Genomic DNA, 15,811 nt, shown 5'->3' on the forward strand with positions numbered 1-15,811 from the left:
ATTCATTTGTAATGTGACTTTTCTGTCCTTGTTCCCTTTAATTATCATTCATGGATCAGTTGGGCAGCCCTCGAACACAATTAAAAGTGCTTTCTATTTAAACTTGCGGTTCGAAGTATGCACAGATAAGTGCTGAAAATACAGCTTTAGGTGACTGTTTATTTTTGTACGGTCTGGGACATCAAAATAATGAGCTGGAAACCCTAATCATAAGACTTGAAGTTTGTTGCAAGATCAGCACATTATTTATTTCCTTCACCCTCAATCCCTGATTAATGCTATAATAGCAACAGTTTAACTTCTATCTGAAACCCTACGCCACTGTCAATAACATGTTGAATTACTTCAAATGTTGTCTCAATGCAGTGTTCATGCCCAGACACTCCTCATTCTCGCCTTTCACTTTCACGCTCACCCTGCACTCACAGTTATCCCTCTGCACTAACACTGCTCACCATTCACCTGCTCACCCTGCCCTCACAGTGATCCCTCTGCACTCACAATGCACTTGCGCTGTTCACCCTGCAGTCACACGAGTACACTACTCACCCTGCACTCAGGAGACACTTCACTCACCTGTCCCCCTCACTGCTCAATCTGCACTCTCACTCAAACAACCCCATCACTAACCATGCATTAATTTGTCCCACTCTGCACTTACATCCTCACCCAAATTCATATGGCCTCTTCACTCATCCTGTAGTCACTCCTCTTATCCTACTCTCACACTGTCGCATCCCTCACCATGCATTCACATGGGCACTCCTGCCACCCGCGCAGAGGGTTAACGTGCCTGCTATAAATAATGTCCACCATGCAGATCACAGAACTTTGTGAGAGTAAACTATGAGTAGGGCTATAAAAAAAATGAAATGTTTGTCGGAAAGGTGCTATAGAGAGATGCGGTGCATTGTTGGCGAGTGGTAGTGAGGAAATTTATGGAGAAGGAGGAAATGAGGCGCTAAAAAAAGACTTATGAACTGTGTGCGACCAGTGCTAGGGCCTGCACTGGCTGGGAGTGTTAACCCCCAGTGGTGGCTCTTCCGCAATGGCAGAGGAGCGTTGCCCCACTACTTTCGAGCAGTGGAAAGGAAATATAAAACGATAATAACTAAAGTTATTATCATGTTATGTTTCTTTTGCAGGTGGGCAGGGCTGCTCTGCTCAGGGAGGAGTGGTATGCCCACTCCCAAGTGCGCATTGACTGTTTGGTCGGCTCTCTCGGGCCGTCCAAACAGTCATACTCACTCTCCCCTTCTCCATGCAGGCTGCATTACAGCCTGCGTGGAGAACATGACCATCCCTACAGCCCCTGGCTGAGCGCCATGTCACAGCGCTCAGACCAATCACAACGGCTTAGAGGAGGGAGCCTGGCTGCCTGCTTCCTCTTCCTGAAATCGTAAGCAGGAGAGAAGGAGCAGGACCAGAGACACAGGACCCGGCTGGCGGAAAGGTAAGTTTTCAATTCCTCCTCGTGACACCCCAGCTCCCGCAACCCCACCCGTGAGCCATGCCGGCTACCCCTGTTAGCCCCCCCAAAGTTCAGCTCTAGTTGCGCCCCTGGTAACATTACACCTACAACAGGGCTTTTCAATGGCGGTTGGTTGCATTTGATAAATAATCAACAACTATGGTGTTGCTTATATATTATAGAAAATGCCTCAGTTTCTGTGTGAGAGGTTGTGGCTTAACTAGTGCAGCCAACTTTGGAGCTCGGAGAGCAGGTTCGAGCCCGGGCATCGGCTCAACATCTGGTGATGAAAAAAAAATGAATTACGTCCTTTTGTAATGTAAATGGTGCTCATGTAAAGTGGTCCAATACCTTAGGTCGAATTCGCGTAATATAAAATTGCAAAAAAAAAAAAAAAAAAAGCAAGCTCTGAAATGATGAGACTGCTGAAATACTATAACTAGTAACATTTTTTCCCCACAAGCAGCCACATTTCTTATTAGTTTCCCACTAAAATGTTGGAGAGCAATTAATAAGCAACTTTGCAGATATCTTGAGGAAAATAATATACTGGATACCTCTCAAGTCAGTTGCAGGGCAGCAGCAGAAACAACCATAGTAGCAGTCACTGACTCCCTTACATCTACCCAAGGTAAGGGTAACATAGGTGCACTTCTACTTCTCGAGCTCTCTGCCGCGTTTGATACGGTGTTGCATGCAGTACTCACTGACCATCTCTGTGCTACTGGAGTGCACGCCAAGGCCCTAGACAGATTGAGAGACTTTTTGGACGATCGTTCCAAGTAGTCTCTATTCCACCCCATAAATCCAGGATGGTCACCACCACTTTCAGGGTGCATGAAGAATCTTTTCTGTGCCTCACGTTTTTGAACATCGATGTCGCCTCTCTGGCTAAGGCCGTGAGGTCTTTTGGAATTGAGATTCTATACTATGTGGATGACACCAAGCTTGTGTTACTTTGTCAGGACTTGGAGCGAACGAAAGCCAGATTTGGGGACTGCATGTGAGCTGTAGCTACATGGATGAAACACAGCTTTCTCCATCTAAACAGTCGGAAAACTGAAGATATGTTTTTTGGGAAAGCTTCTCAGACAGATTGGTGTCCCGGGAATTGGGCCCAAGAAAATGGTAAAAACAGTGACTTTGTAATGGATAAGCTTTCGATGGTAAGCAAAGTGAAGGTAACTTGAGGCGCTTGTTTCAGAATTCTTCGCTTTCTCAGGATGGTGTTCTTGTGGCTGCCTCTAGACTGTAGAAAGACTGACTTAGGTGCTTATAACTAGTCATCTGGACTAAGGAAATGCCCTGATGGTAGATCTGCATTAATCCCAGGTGACTCGTCTACAGATGGTCCAGAATAGAGTGGCTCGGCTTATCTGCCATCTTCCAGCAGGCTCCCAGATTTGTCCGGTGTTGAGATCACAGCTCTGGCTCCCGGTTAAAAACACACATTCATTTTTAAGCTTCTTTTTCTTACTCATAATGCCCTATACAGGGGTAGTTTCATTGTATTGTTCGCAAATCAGTTGTACCACCCAGCCAGGGCCTTGAGATTGTCAGATTCCTCACTGGCTGTATCTCTCGCATGCCAGCAACTCATAACAAAGCTCACTTCTTTTCATTCCTTGTTCCGTACTGCTGGTATAGGTAACCTGTACACATTTACTCTTACCATTCCTATATGAATTTTTAAAAGCTTAATTCAAACCTGGCTTTTTAATCGATCTCTCTCCGAGACTCTGCTGTGTTTAACAGTCCATGGTTTTAATACCGGGATACTCCGTATGGAGTGAACAGCTTAGTGCTGTGTCAAGTGTCTGTAACATTACATTGGTGTTATTCCCCACCAAACATCATTGTCGGTAACCTTTAGGCCATCAGTTGCATGAAGTCACGGGCCAGCACAACAATGCTCAAGCACCATGACTAACACCTCAAAAGGGAATCTATACCCAATGCTTACCTGAGTACAGAGAATACTCTTGCCATTTTTCCTATTGCTCGAATCTTGTTCCTTATGACCTCCTTCCGGGCGGCTGCGGTTGCACCTATTAACAAGAAATTAACCAGGGTGAACTTTAACAAGAATTTTCTTGCTATGTACAATCTTAAACAACAAATTAGGTGCAATTACTACAATCTACATTTTTGCAGGGATTTGTCTGAAAATAATTTTCAGCCTATAATGAATCGCAAAGTAAAAAATGCACACCAGCACGGTATGAAAAGCAGCGATTACAGTAATGCAAAGCTGCAGTGGGTGACATTCAACATGTAAAACATTGTGTTACAGAAATTTCTAAAACAGGTTACAAGCGTCGCTGGCCTGGTATCGTCCTCGGTAAGGTGTAATACATTTGTTAATCAAGATATTTCCCAAGAGCTTCCTTAAATAAAAGCCTCTTTCAACACTGTTCGGGTAGATTTAATTTAAGCTCAGGTGGGTACATTAACTGGCTTTATAACAATGCAGACAAGCTACAAAATACTATGAACAATTAGATTTAAAAGCACTCTCTCAAACGTTTTAAAAGCACTCTCTCAAACGTTTTCCCAAAAGTCCCTCCCTTTTTTATCTGCCCTAAATAAGAACACAACATACAGTTGAATTAAATGACATAAAGTTCAGGCAACTGCTAAACTAATGAAAGATGACTATTCTGAAAATGCTTTGACTGGGCTGTTAAAAGAAAAAAAAGAATATATATATATATATATATATATATATATATATATATATATATATATATATATATATATATATATATATATATAATCAAAGTCCTGTCGTGCCTGGGATCCCCCAAGAAAACAGGTATGGAGCACAGCGTGTTCTTCGTAGTTTCCAAAGTGCAGTTTATTGCAGTTGAATTAGCAGCATATTCAGCATTTCATAGTATCACCATTACGCGTTTCGACAGTGAAACACTGTCTTGATCACATGACATGCTTAGAGCCAATCTGCATTAAGTACTAGTGAATAACAGTGAAAAAAGACTCCATTGCAGTTAGTCTTGGTTGCGAAGATAGAAGAAACATTTCAACATTTTCTTATAAACCCAAATGTTTACCTTCACATTATGCAATGTGCAAATTCGCAAATTACAATAAGTAAGTGTGTAAAATAAAGTGCAAGTGCCATAAATCATACTAAAATTCACAAGTTATTTAAAACAGCATAACTGTTAAAACATTATACATTTAATATACTTTTTTTAAATATTATTTTCCATTTTTGAGAAACCTATGCAGTATTGAGATCTTGTATTGTAATTTTTCTCTTTCCCGGCAAATGCCATGTTGTTTTTTAACTTCGTCCCCTGTGGGATTATTTCATACTTTCCATTCCTTTCAAATTCCCCTGATCTGTAACAAGTGTTAACATACCAAAAGTATATTGGGGAAGCCCATAGCATCTATGGGTCAAACCGAAAGGATACATGAACATAATGAATATTAGACAACATTAACATAGTAGGAGGGAGAGTACCATTTTAAAATCACTCCCAATAAATATTCTCGGCAATCCATCCGTAAAAAGACCGGTCGAATCAAAGGTAAAAACTGGAACCTCCAGTTAAAATCCCATGATAAAATCCCGTCTAAAAACCGAATAACAAGCCAGTCGAATAAAAACAGAAGTAATTAAAAAAGGGATAAAAAACGGTAACAGTTCAAATAATTCGCATATGATAGAGTTACAGAAAATGGTGCATTTCCTCTCCATTGTTTAAACCTTTAGGCATTTTTGTATCGAGAATCAGTATGTAGTTTGACTAATTGTCTGAGTTTCTTTTCCCTGTTTCCCCCTCTGATTGATGTGGGTACCATATCAATAACGTAGTAGCTAAGATCTTTTGAATTGTTGTTATGTACATGTTTAAAATGTCTGGCTACTGGGTAACTGGGGTCCGAATTCACTATAGCGCTCAAATGTTGTAGGATGCAGTTAAAAGCCTGCAATTTCGTACTTCCTACATATCTTAATTTGTAGGCACATTCTAGAACGTAAACGGCAAATTCTGTACGACATGTCAGCATTTTGGAGATTTTTATAGAATTTAAGTCAAATGCTCCAATTACCTCGCTTGTGTTTTTACCAAATTTGCAGGCTCTACAGGAGCTACATTTAAAGAAACCGATCCTCTTTGTCAGCCAATTAGATGTCTTCATAACCTCTGGACTAGATCTAACTAATGCGTCTCTCATTGAGGGTGCCCGTCTAAAGGTAATATTCGGTAGTTTAGGCACCATTTGTGACATAGTAAGGTCTGTTTTGATAATAGGCCAGTTTTTATAAATGATCTTTTTGAGTTGCTTTTCTTGTTGGCTGTACGCTGTAATGAGTCTTATGTTATTATCTGATTCAATCGATTGCTTATTACAACTAGTATTTACAGTTGTTTCCACACCACTACTGGAAGTGTTGGCTTTGTTCATAGCTATCATTAGGTCTTTCTCTTTGTATCCCCGATCAATGAATCTCTGAAATGCCTCCATTTGGCAATTCTTGAGGTCATAGTCTGTGTTACATATGCGTTAGGGGATACTTTTAATCCGATGATAGGGATGAGAGCTACTAGCGTGCAATACCGCATTACCTGTCGCACTTTTTCTATGTAGTTTGGTGTGAATAAGATTGTCTTTGATGTAGATCTCAACATCCAAAAACTGTATTATCTCTTCATTTACTTCTGCTGTAAAGCTAAGGTTCAAATCATTATTGTTGATACTGTTTTATATATATATATATATATATATATATATATATATATATATATATATATATATATATATATATATATATATATATATATTTGGTGTTTAAATAAAATAAAACTATTTAAATGAGATGATGTGTTTAAAATACATTTTAGAAGGTGCGAACTACCACGCTCCAGCACTAACCTATGGAGAACTTTAGTTTCTAGAGGTTTATGTAAGGGTTATTTCACACACTTCAGCATCACAAAATGATTGCAAAAATCTAATTTGAAACGCGTTAGGGCTGCTCATCTACTACACACGAGAAGCATTAACTTCAAGTTATATCCACAATCATTTGTTCTTTTCCTCCTGGTTTAGTCTTGGCAGCCTGTTTCTGATCTTGCTCCAACCTGTTTAACTTTGAATTTCTCTATGCTACCGTTTGTGGTGATCTACCTTTAGGTGTTTGCTCTGGCTTGAACCACAGTACTCCAGAGTTGGAGTTCTATGGAGAGATACAAGGTAAAGTCATCAAAATGTTAACATTTAGGTCATAATTTTACACAAAGATGGCAATAGTCTACTGAACACAGCCTTAAATTAACCTGGAACGACTACAACCTGTGAGGATCGAAGACGACATTACGACTTTTCTGTAGAAATGCATGGCAAAAAAATGTTTGCAACATGGGATTTGAGTATACCATTTTAGTGAACTAGCTTCAGTTGCAGATACAAAAAAGATAAGGATTTATGTTCTTAGTTTGCTAAATCACAGAGGCTTAGTATGGAACATCTGAATATAGTCTGGGAGGTCACAATATTGCTAGTTTATTCAGATGTTAACATTTTTTTTTTAAAGTCACATATATATTAGTAGTTTAAATCTTTTGAATTATGACAATATTGATGAACCAGGATGCAAAATATGTAATGAAATCCAAATGTTTCAATTATAATACCTTGCCTCTACCTGGACTTTCTATATTCTCCATTTAAATGATAGTGAATGCTAAACCTACAAGATACATTGAGCACTCCTGTTCTACTAGAACTACAGCTATGTTTGTCTTTACCCGCTGCATATAATCATCACATTCAAAACTCATTGCCCCCCTTCTCCCCAAAAGGCTAGAAAGTGTTAAAAAAAGTCATTAAGAACTATCTTCAATACGTTCCCCATCGGGCAAGCAATTCAGAATTGTGGGCCTTTCAAGTGAGGCAGCTTGTCTTTGAAATCTTGCTATTACCAGCAGTCAGGTTTCTACCCGATTTACAACTTGGGAATGACAATCCTGCAGGATGTTAGGAGGTGCTTTCACATCACTGGATAACAAAGGAAGACTTTCTTGGCACTGGTGGTTCCCTTGGTGGCTTCTTATAATTTGTTTTGCATCACGCTGCAACATTTAGGTTCCAAGAATGTTTTGCCATGACTGATGCCACCAGAGCCCCTTTCATCCCAGTTGAAGATCCAGTTTTTAACAGGATCAACATTTCCACACATTCCAACATTCCAATTCACTCAATGGAGCGAAGTGTACTTTCTCATCGATATGTCAGAAAGTGATACATGGTGAGCAGTTGGCAATACATGCATCATTAAATCGGAATAGTAGCCTCAAATTTCCGACTAGCTGAGATCAGGCTACAGAGCTCAGAAATGGTTATAGGGATGAGAATAGCATTCACTGACACCGTTCTTGTAGTTTCTCCCAATATATGTCTTTTAAAGACAAAAAGTGGCATCCTGAGTGGAACGGGTTTAAGCAGTGTGCAACAGGAGGTGGGGATTAACTGGAACAACGTTAACACATTGAAAATAGCTGTGTCTTCAGGGAAATATATATTAGGGCCAAGTAGGAGTCAAATAAAGGAATCCTGAGCACTAAAAGGCAAAAGGAACTTGCATTTAGAGTAGTATTAGTACAATGTGCAAGTGACTGCATACAGGCCTGTGTTAAAAATCGTTTAAGGGGAGCTCTCTTTAGGACTCTCGAACGAAGTCTTTGCTCCAGAGCAAAGGCGTGTTTCATTGGAATCTCATACAAATTACACTTTGCTTCCTGAAAACGTCATCTACCACCCACCTATGATCACTGAGAAAATGATATTTATTAAATTCTTTGATACAGCCAATAAACGAAATAAGAGACCACTTTACATTCATTTAAGCATGGTAATCATTATATAGCTTGCATCAGGAATGTGGAAAAAACGATTGGTATTCTGTGCTGAATGATGAGAGTAGATCAGAAATTTGAGGCGACTTCTCAACACCACTTGTTTTGTGAAGGTTTGGAGGGTAACTTGGCAAAAGCAGATGTAACAGGCACCAAGAATGCTAAATTCAAATTACACCCATCTATAGACTGAAGGGTAGACACTGATAGCAGGGCATAACAAATGCCAGCTCTAAGTGTAGACAAATCTTGCAACAGGACAACAAATGCAAAACACCCCAAAAATATAGCTCTGGGAAAATTTGCTTAGATGACACCTACAGGAATCTGAGTGCCTTTGGATTCTTCCATGGCCATGTTTAACAAAGTGACCAAAGTTTTACAAGTCACTTTTCTACGGATAAAATTACAAACTCCATCAATCAATCAATCAATCAGCACCTGTGGATCCCGGCCCTGTCACCCCTGGGCGCTAGGGTGCAAGGTCTCAGCCGAAACGTTATCAGTGGTCGTAGTTGTTTTGTTACAGCACACCAGGAAGGAGGATTGACTCCTGTGGAAGCTTTTTCAGAAATGACTTCTTCACATGTATAAGAATAGATTACCAAAAGGAGTAGGTTGTTGTATAATCAATTAAATTGTAGTATAGTTTTAATTTGATCAGTTAGCACAGGTGAAATGGGGAGCTAAGGCATACACCCACATACATCCAACATATAGATATGAACAATCTCAAATGGCGTTCTTCACTCGGTTGTAAAATTGACTTGTTTGAAAGTGGGAGTATTGTATGAGAAAGAAAGTTCATCTAAATATTGAGTTTGCGGTCATTAATCCTAATTTGGACTACAAGAAGGATAAAAAAATGAGGAATTGAAAGGAAAATTAGGAAGCTTTGTCAAGGCAATGTAACACAGAACCTTATACTGTGCTGAGTGAAGCCTAGAGCGTATATTTGGCAAAAGGTGAGCAGGTTAGCCCAGAGTTAACGTATATACGTTTTTCATTGGCACATGCCTAAATATGCCATTGATGATTTTTTGGCTCTCAAAAATGTGCAATGATACCCAATGGAGATTGGAGTTCATGCAGTGTAGCAATGAGGCTTCTATCATGTTATCCATCTAGCAATGTGGCCGTACCAACCACTTGTCCGGAATCATTGCTGCCAAAGGTCACAAAACAGTCTCACAACTGCAGATCCACGGTTTGATCAGACAGAAGAGCAGTACAAGTTTAAATCCACGTTTTTCCACACAGAATGAGACAAAAAAGTCTTACAAAAGATCACCTTGTTCTGATGAAATTCAGATAGCCCTTCGGGATGAAGAAAGGGCATGTCCAAAGAACCACCCAGCCCCCTTGAAACATTGTGAAGGGCTCTCTCTGGAGCACAAAGGGATTACAACGTTTATGTGACTAGCCCACGAAAGGAGTGCTAGGTTGCAAAATGCCATTGGCTAGAAATGCTTGTACATTAAACTGGCAAGAATAAGGAGGAAAGCAGAGTGGCTTATTGGCCTTGAGAAAAATGTGCCAGGTTTGCTCTGCTTGGCCGCGATGTAGGTGTTGCGCTTAGCCAAATGCAATGTGTTTCAGCCAGGGGATGTGAAATGGGCATGTTAGGGACTGAGCATTTCAACAGATTAATTTGCTTTTGTGCTCTAATACAGGATTTTCATGGAGCAGTTAGTGTTTCTAGGTTTGCGAGGCGAGGGATATGTATCGAAAGGTAAATCTCTCAGGATCCATGTACTAAAAATGAATGAAGTAAGAAGAGGTGTAGCAACCCCCCTCTGTCCCCGCTCTTAACCACCAGCCCTAAACCCTCCTGTATTCGACAAGAGATGCCTCTTTTCCTCGAGGCAGATGTGGTCTCTCTGCAGGATGTGATGTAAATCAGAGTACCAAACCTTACAAGGCACGATGGGATCCAGAAGGATTACTCAACAATTCAGGCTGTCACTGATCTTCTGTATAACCCTTGGAAGAACAACCCAGCCTAAGGGTGGAAAATGTTCCCACTACTCAAAGGTTCAAACCAGTCATAAGTGCTCCTGGATGAGCTGCTACTAGTTTTCTCACCGCTGGTCAGACAGCTGGTCACAGCGCTCAACTATTTGGGTCTCAGCAGGAGATAGCATCCTTATGTATGATTTCAGAGCATCCAGAATCACCAGAAAGTAACAGCCGTGCAGCTCAAGTAATGACCCGCCACCTAGTTGAAGGTCTTTGGCAGGCTAAAGTCATGAGAAAAGCTTCTATGATCTACATCCTTCTGATAGGTACTTGAAAGGATTTTATTCGTTTGAGCTTGTACAGATCTGCAATCCCAATGCGGACACCTGACCTTTGTTGCAAATTGCTTGAATGAGGCAGTCTACATATTGGTAGCTTCTACTGATCCACAAAGAGAGCCACAAGGCTAGAATGTGTGTTAAAGATGAAGAGGGATGTGCTGTACATCCCCGTGTGCTTCGGATGCCTTATTTGACATGGTGCATGAGTCGCCACCGTTGATGATAGTTATAAACTATGGGAACTTTGCACATTAATAGATGTCCGCCAAGAAAGTGATGCCGGGGACCATTGAGGAAGTGCTTAGCGTATACTTAACATACAAGGTTTCTGGATTTTCTACACGTTACAATGGATGTTTAATCAGGTTATTTAAATATATGTTGTGTCTGTGTGACATACAGTAGTCGGAAACATTATGAGTACAATTTTGTTTGTTTTTGTACTAGTTACGCAACCCCCAGCTCAGAGTCGGTAAAGACACAGGGTTTCTAATGCCAAAAAAAATCTACATGCATTTAGGACACCCGCTTTATATATTGGATGTATAATCACCTTGTTGGTAATAAATGATGGGAATTTTGCACACTAAAAGATGGCCGCCGGGAAAGTAGCGTGGGGAACGTGGAAGAAGGGCTATGCCTATGCTCCTAAAACAGGTGTTCTGAATCTCCTTAAACACACGCGCTATTTAAACTGCTCCTAAATGATGGCTCAGGTTCCTTACTTTGGTGTTTGGATCGGGACGGATATTTATGTATACCGCTGCAGTCAGCAAATATTACATTGCGGTAAGTTCCATGTATAAGGAATGCTGTTTTCTTGCGCGCAGTTCCGGGGCTAAGTTTTTGTGATAGGACACCGGCATTGTATGTCCTTGTTGGGTTTCATCCCCCCGTGATTGAGGGGGTTTATTCTGTGGAGAGGGTCCCGTTTTCCCTCGTATTCTAACCTTTAAAAGGTGCTCGGCGCATTAATGCAGCGCGGATGCCACTTAATATCATGTTAATATGGGGAAATGAGTTATAAATTTCTGGACGGGGCGATTGCCTCTAGTTTTAATAAGTTTTGAAGAAGTCAGCGTATGAATATGGGCTTAGGAGCTATCCAACATCTAGACAGTGACGGGTTATTGGAACTAAACTGTGGATCTAACTAGGCTTTTTTAAGCTATTTATAGAAGTTAACTTGTTGTCTGCTTCTTCTCCCTTATACGCTCTCCCCCTACGTAATCATAGTGTTACCTGTTCTAGTGATATACTTGGTTACATGACGCAGAGACAATTCCCCTAGTGCCAGTTGGTGGTTATCTGTAAACTATTACTAGTCCTTTTGAGATTTATTTTGCTTAGCTAGGGAAGTATAGTTATGCTGACCTGGGGGGCTGCCATTGGGGGTTGGTACCAACGTCTTTACTTAATGAAGTCGGTTATTACCTATGGAATTTCTCAATGTTAGGAACCCTACATTGAGTCTTTACGTTTTCCCCCTTTCCTTAGAATGCATTCGATTTGGCCTTAATTGGTTCATAAACAGAAACAATATTTTTGTCGTGAATATTGACCCTGGATCTTTCAAAGGTAAGGGCCTTACATATGCGGTTTTGCTTATATGACCATTTTACGTTTCCTATTTTAGTATTTATGTCTTTGTTCTACTTCTCCAGCTTACGTCCTGAGAGAGGGAGAGTTTTCTTGCTCGAATTATTCAAGTGTGAGAGACTGTTTGATTCATTATTGGATATAAATATGTATTTCCTACACCTTGTCAGGCAGTTTTGTGTGGTTACCTTCCTAGACTTAATATATACGTTCTTTGAATGTGAATTTTAATTTCCTTCTGTGGTGCACCTGTGCTTTGTTGTTAGACTGTTGGATTCCCGGGGGAATAGGCACTTTGACAGTGGGTGCTATTCAGTGTGCACGCGAATCCCTATTAAAATTCAAGGGGAGAATACTGAGAGTGACATTAGGTTAGGTGCTGGTTCTCAGAAGGTTTCACTGTTTTTAGCTTTTTTCCTTGATAGGGATTAAAAAGATATGGCAGTGTCCTCTACTGGCACTATTGGTTTTCCACTGGAACCAGAGGTACCTTCCAGATTCTTTGAGCACATCCAGTTGTTGCTCTGCACACTGGCCAGATCCTGGGACCAAGACAGCATTTTGAAAGTTTGCAGGGGGAAGAACTGGTTAAAGATTGTAAAATCAAAGATGGGGCAGACCTCCCTCTTTTTTCCTTATAAAGAAGTCGTGGGGGGTTTATCCCTATACCTTTCTGCGGGTGGGACTAGCTCAATAGCTCTGAAAGCGGCTGCACCATGTTGTGGGATACTGAGTAGGGCAGAGAAACCCTGGATGAGGTTAGTCTTGGCTGTTATAGCACATCTGTCCATCACTGAATGGGCCCTTCAAACATTAGTTACCTGGGCCAAACTGACTCCCTTATCTTTAAAGGCTGCAAGGCCTTTGTCGACTGGAAAAGAAGAAGGGGTCTAGCCACTATCACTAATTGCAGCTCCGTCGTTTTCTTGACCAAGATAAGCATGAACCAATATTCTTCCTGGGCACAGCCCAAGAGTACGGAGATGTAGCACTCAAATTTGTAGCAGAGGTGGAGACCGTAGCTGGAAATTATGGCAAATTAGCCTGCCGTAGTGAGATTACTGATCTAGTAGACCTTCACAATGCATCTTTAGACACTGTCTCCTTGTGGAAAGATGATGCTTTACCTTGCAGAGTAGCTAACATCACCACCACAAACTAAGGGCTGGAGGGTTAACAGGGCCCAAATTACTTGAGGGCTCAGAAGGCCTGTTACATACCATCCTATGTCTTTGAGATTGCTGTCTCACAGAAGGTTTCTTCCAAATCTCCTGAGTCTGACAGACAGCCTGTGGTTCTAATGCCTAGGCATGTCTTGGTAGAGTGAAATGTTGTACCAAATAAGGAACAGATGTGCTTATTCTTGAAAGGGGCATCTGACTGTGTCTCATGCACAATGACCACGACGGCAATGTAGTGTCTGGTTCGATGCAGGTCCTTGGTATGCATCTCATTATGGGTGGGGCCAAATCAGTGACTCTTCGAAGGGACGCTTTTGGGGTGAGGGTACCATCATGCTGATCCATGGAGGTGTTATCTTCTCAAGAACGGTCAGCGGGTGAAGTTAGGACCACAGCAGGGAGTCCTGCTTGGTGAGGGTGCACCACATATGTTTTATGCATGTAAGTATACATACAGCTATACAGTCTCTGGTCTCACTGCTAAGTAGCAGGAACAGCCAGAGGTTGAGAATGGGAAACAGCCAGCATTTAATAGTAATCATCCTTGGCATTTAAGCTAAAGGAAGGCTTCCTTATGCAACTTGGGGAGCAAAAGGAAAGTTTAAAGCTATTTGCTCTCATCAACAATAACATTTCCTATTAACTATTATGCAAAATCTAACAATTAAGTCTTCTGTTCAAGTAATCACTATCCAAGTTAACCGCTTGAAGTTAGAAAGGGACCTATGCATTAAATGCTGAGAACAACACTGATTTCCCAAAACTTCACAAACTAGCACATATTTCTTCAGTCCTAACAAATGAGACCCACCAGACGGAGAGCAGAGAGTTGAGATGCAATTTTAAGTAGAGTATTAATCACCAGCTAGGAAACACGGAAACAGAGCAAAGCTATCCAAAATCAATTCTTCATCACTATAAAGTCATTCTCAAAAGATATGCATGTTTACAGAGTTTAATTAGAGCCAAATAAGTATTCATAATACAGCAGCAGGAAGTGTGCGGTATTTAATTGCCTAGTCAGATGTAAAAAATACTTCGAATACATAAAAACTTCAGGAAAAGTGATTTCGTAAAACTGACAGTGTGACTTTCAGCTATTTGATATTCATAAAGCTAAAACACGTATTACTAGTAGATGAGTGAGAAAACCATCTCCCATTATATACTATAGTTAAACCATGGTGGGAATGGCAGCAAATTTCTAAGGGAACGAAAGACTGGGGGTGAAAACCAAGTGGCAGTAGCATTTTATTGGGATTTAAATAGTGCACATGAAAAAGAACTATGGAATGGTTACAAAAGTTCAATTTTCAGGAAACAAAACAATTAAAAAAGAAGCCCTCCCCACTCAATGTATTAAAATCAGGACTGGACACATTTATGAATACACACACACACACACACACACACACACGAATACACACACACACACGAATACACACACACACACACACGAATACACACACGAATACACACACACACGAATACACACACACACACACTAATCTTGAGGTAACAGTCTTGGTTCAAAATATAGAGACTAGCGTTAAACACACTTAACGGACATTTTTGTTGACTTAAACAAATCCGCAGTGCGAACATTAAAAGACAACCCACTGGGTGGCGTAAATTATTCCACTATCCTAGCAGGAAAAGACAAAGTAGCTGGCATTCACAAAGGTGAGTGGCTAATATGGGAGCATAAAAGAATCGTTAGTTTGCTTTATAAACGAAAAATGGAGACCACAGCCCCACAGGTTAAATTTGGGACTGTGATTTAGAACCACAATCTACAAATACATCTCATCAAAGGACTTAAGGATCTCTGTTCATATGAGACTATGCTATGGCACGCTCTCTAACACAAACTGCTATGTGAATAATGACTAATGGGTAGGGTTAAATTCAGCAACACTTTTGCAAGCAAGCGATGGTGATGTGTGGAAAAGTCAGAAACACAGGTTGTCCATTTAGTACCTAAGAAGAAGTAAATAACAAAAACCACAAAACAAAAAATGTATAGATACTATTCAAAAGAACAGCTGTAAATGGTTCTAAAATTGTAATCTGCACTGGGAAAGGAAACAAATTAGATTCAGCCAATTCTTTATTTCATATCCGCTTTAAACCAGCAGTATATCGCCACTAAGAATGCAGACATGTTTCGGTCCATAGTAGTGAAAATATTAATGATGGTGCCATAGAAATAGCAGACTTGTGCACCCATAGGCATAAAAGACCCATTTGCCAGCCTTGACAAAAACAGACTTGTGCGTTAATGAACATACAAAACATATTGCCTTGTCCTTATTTGTTGTGGGGAATGAGCCAAGTTTGTTACATCAGTCTCATATCTTTAAATATGGA

The 15,811-nt window shown here is 40.5% G+C and overlaps 1 protein-coding gene across 12 annotated transcripts in view; it reads right to left on the reverse strand.

The window, feature by feature from the left end:
* Nucleotides 1-15,811, reverse strand: part of PPP3CA (protein phosphatase 3 catalytic subunit alpha) — a 617,342-nt gene that overhangs the window by 22,970 nt on the left and 578,561 nt on the right. For all 12 annotated transcript variants that reach the window (XM_085635956.1, XM_085635997.1, XM_085636007.1 and 9 more), the window contains one exon: nt 3,435-3,519. In XM_085635956.1, the coding sequence (XP_085492082.1) occupies nt 3,435-3,519 (85 nt within the window). The remainder of the gene's footprint in view (nt 1-3,434; nt 3,520-15,811) is intronic.

The sequence above is a fragment of the Triturus cristatus genome, chromosome 2_1 (assembly GCF_964204655.1).
Source record: "Triturus cristatus chromosome 2_1, aTriCri1.1, whole genome shotgun sequence".
In the NCBI taxonomy this organism is placed as follows: Eukaryota; Metazoa; Chordata; class Amphibia; order Caudata; family Salamandridae; genus Triturus; species Triturus cristatus.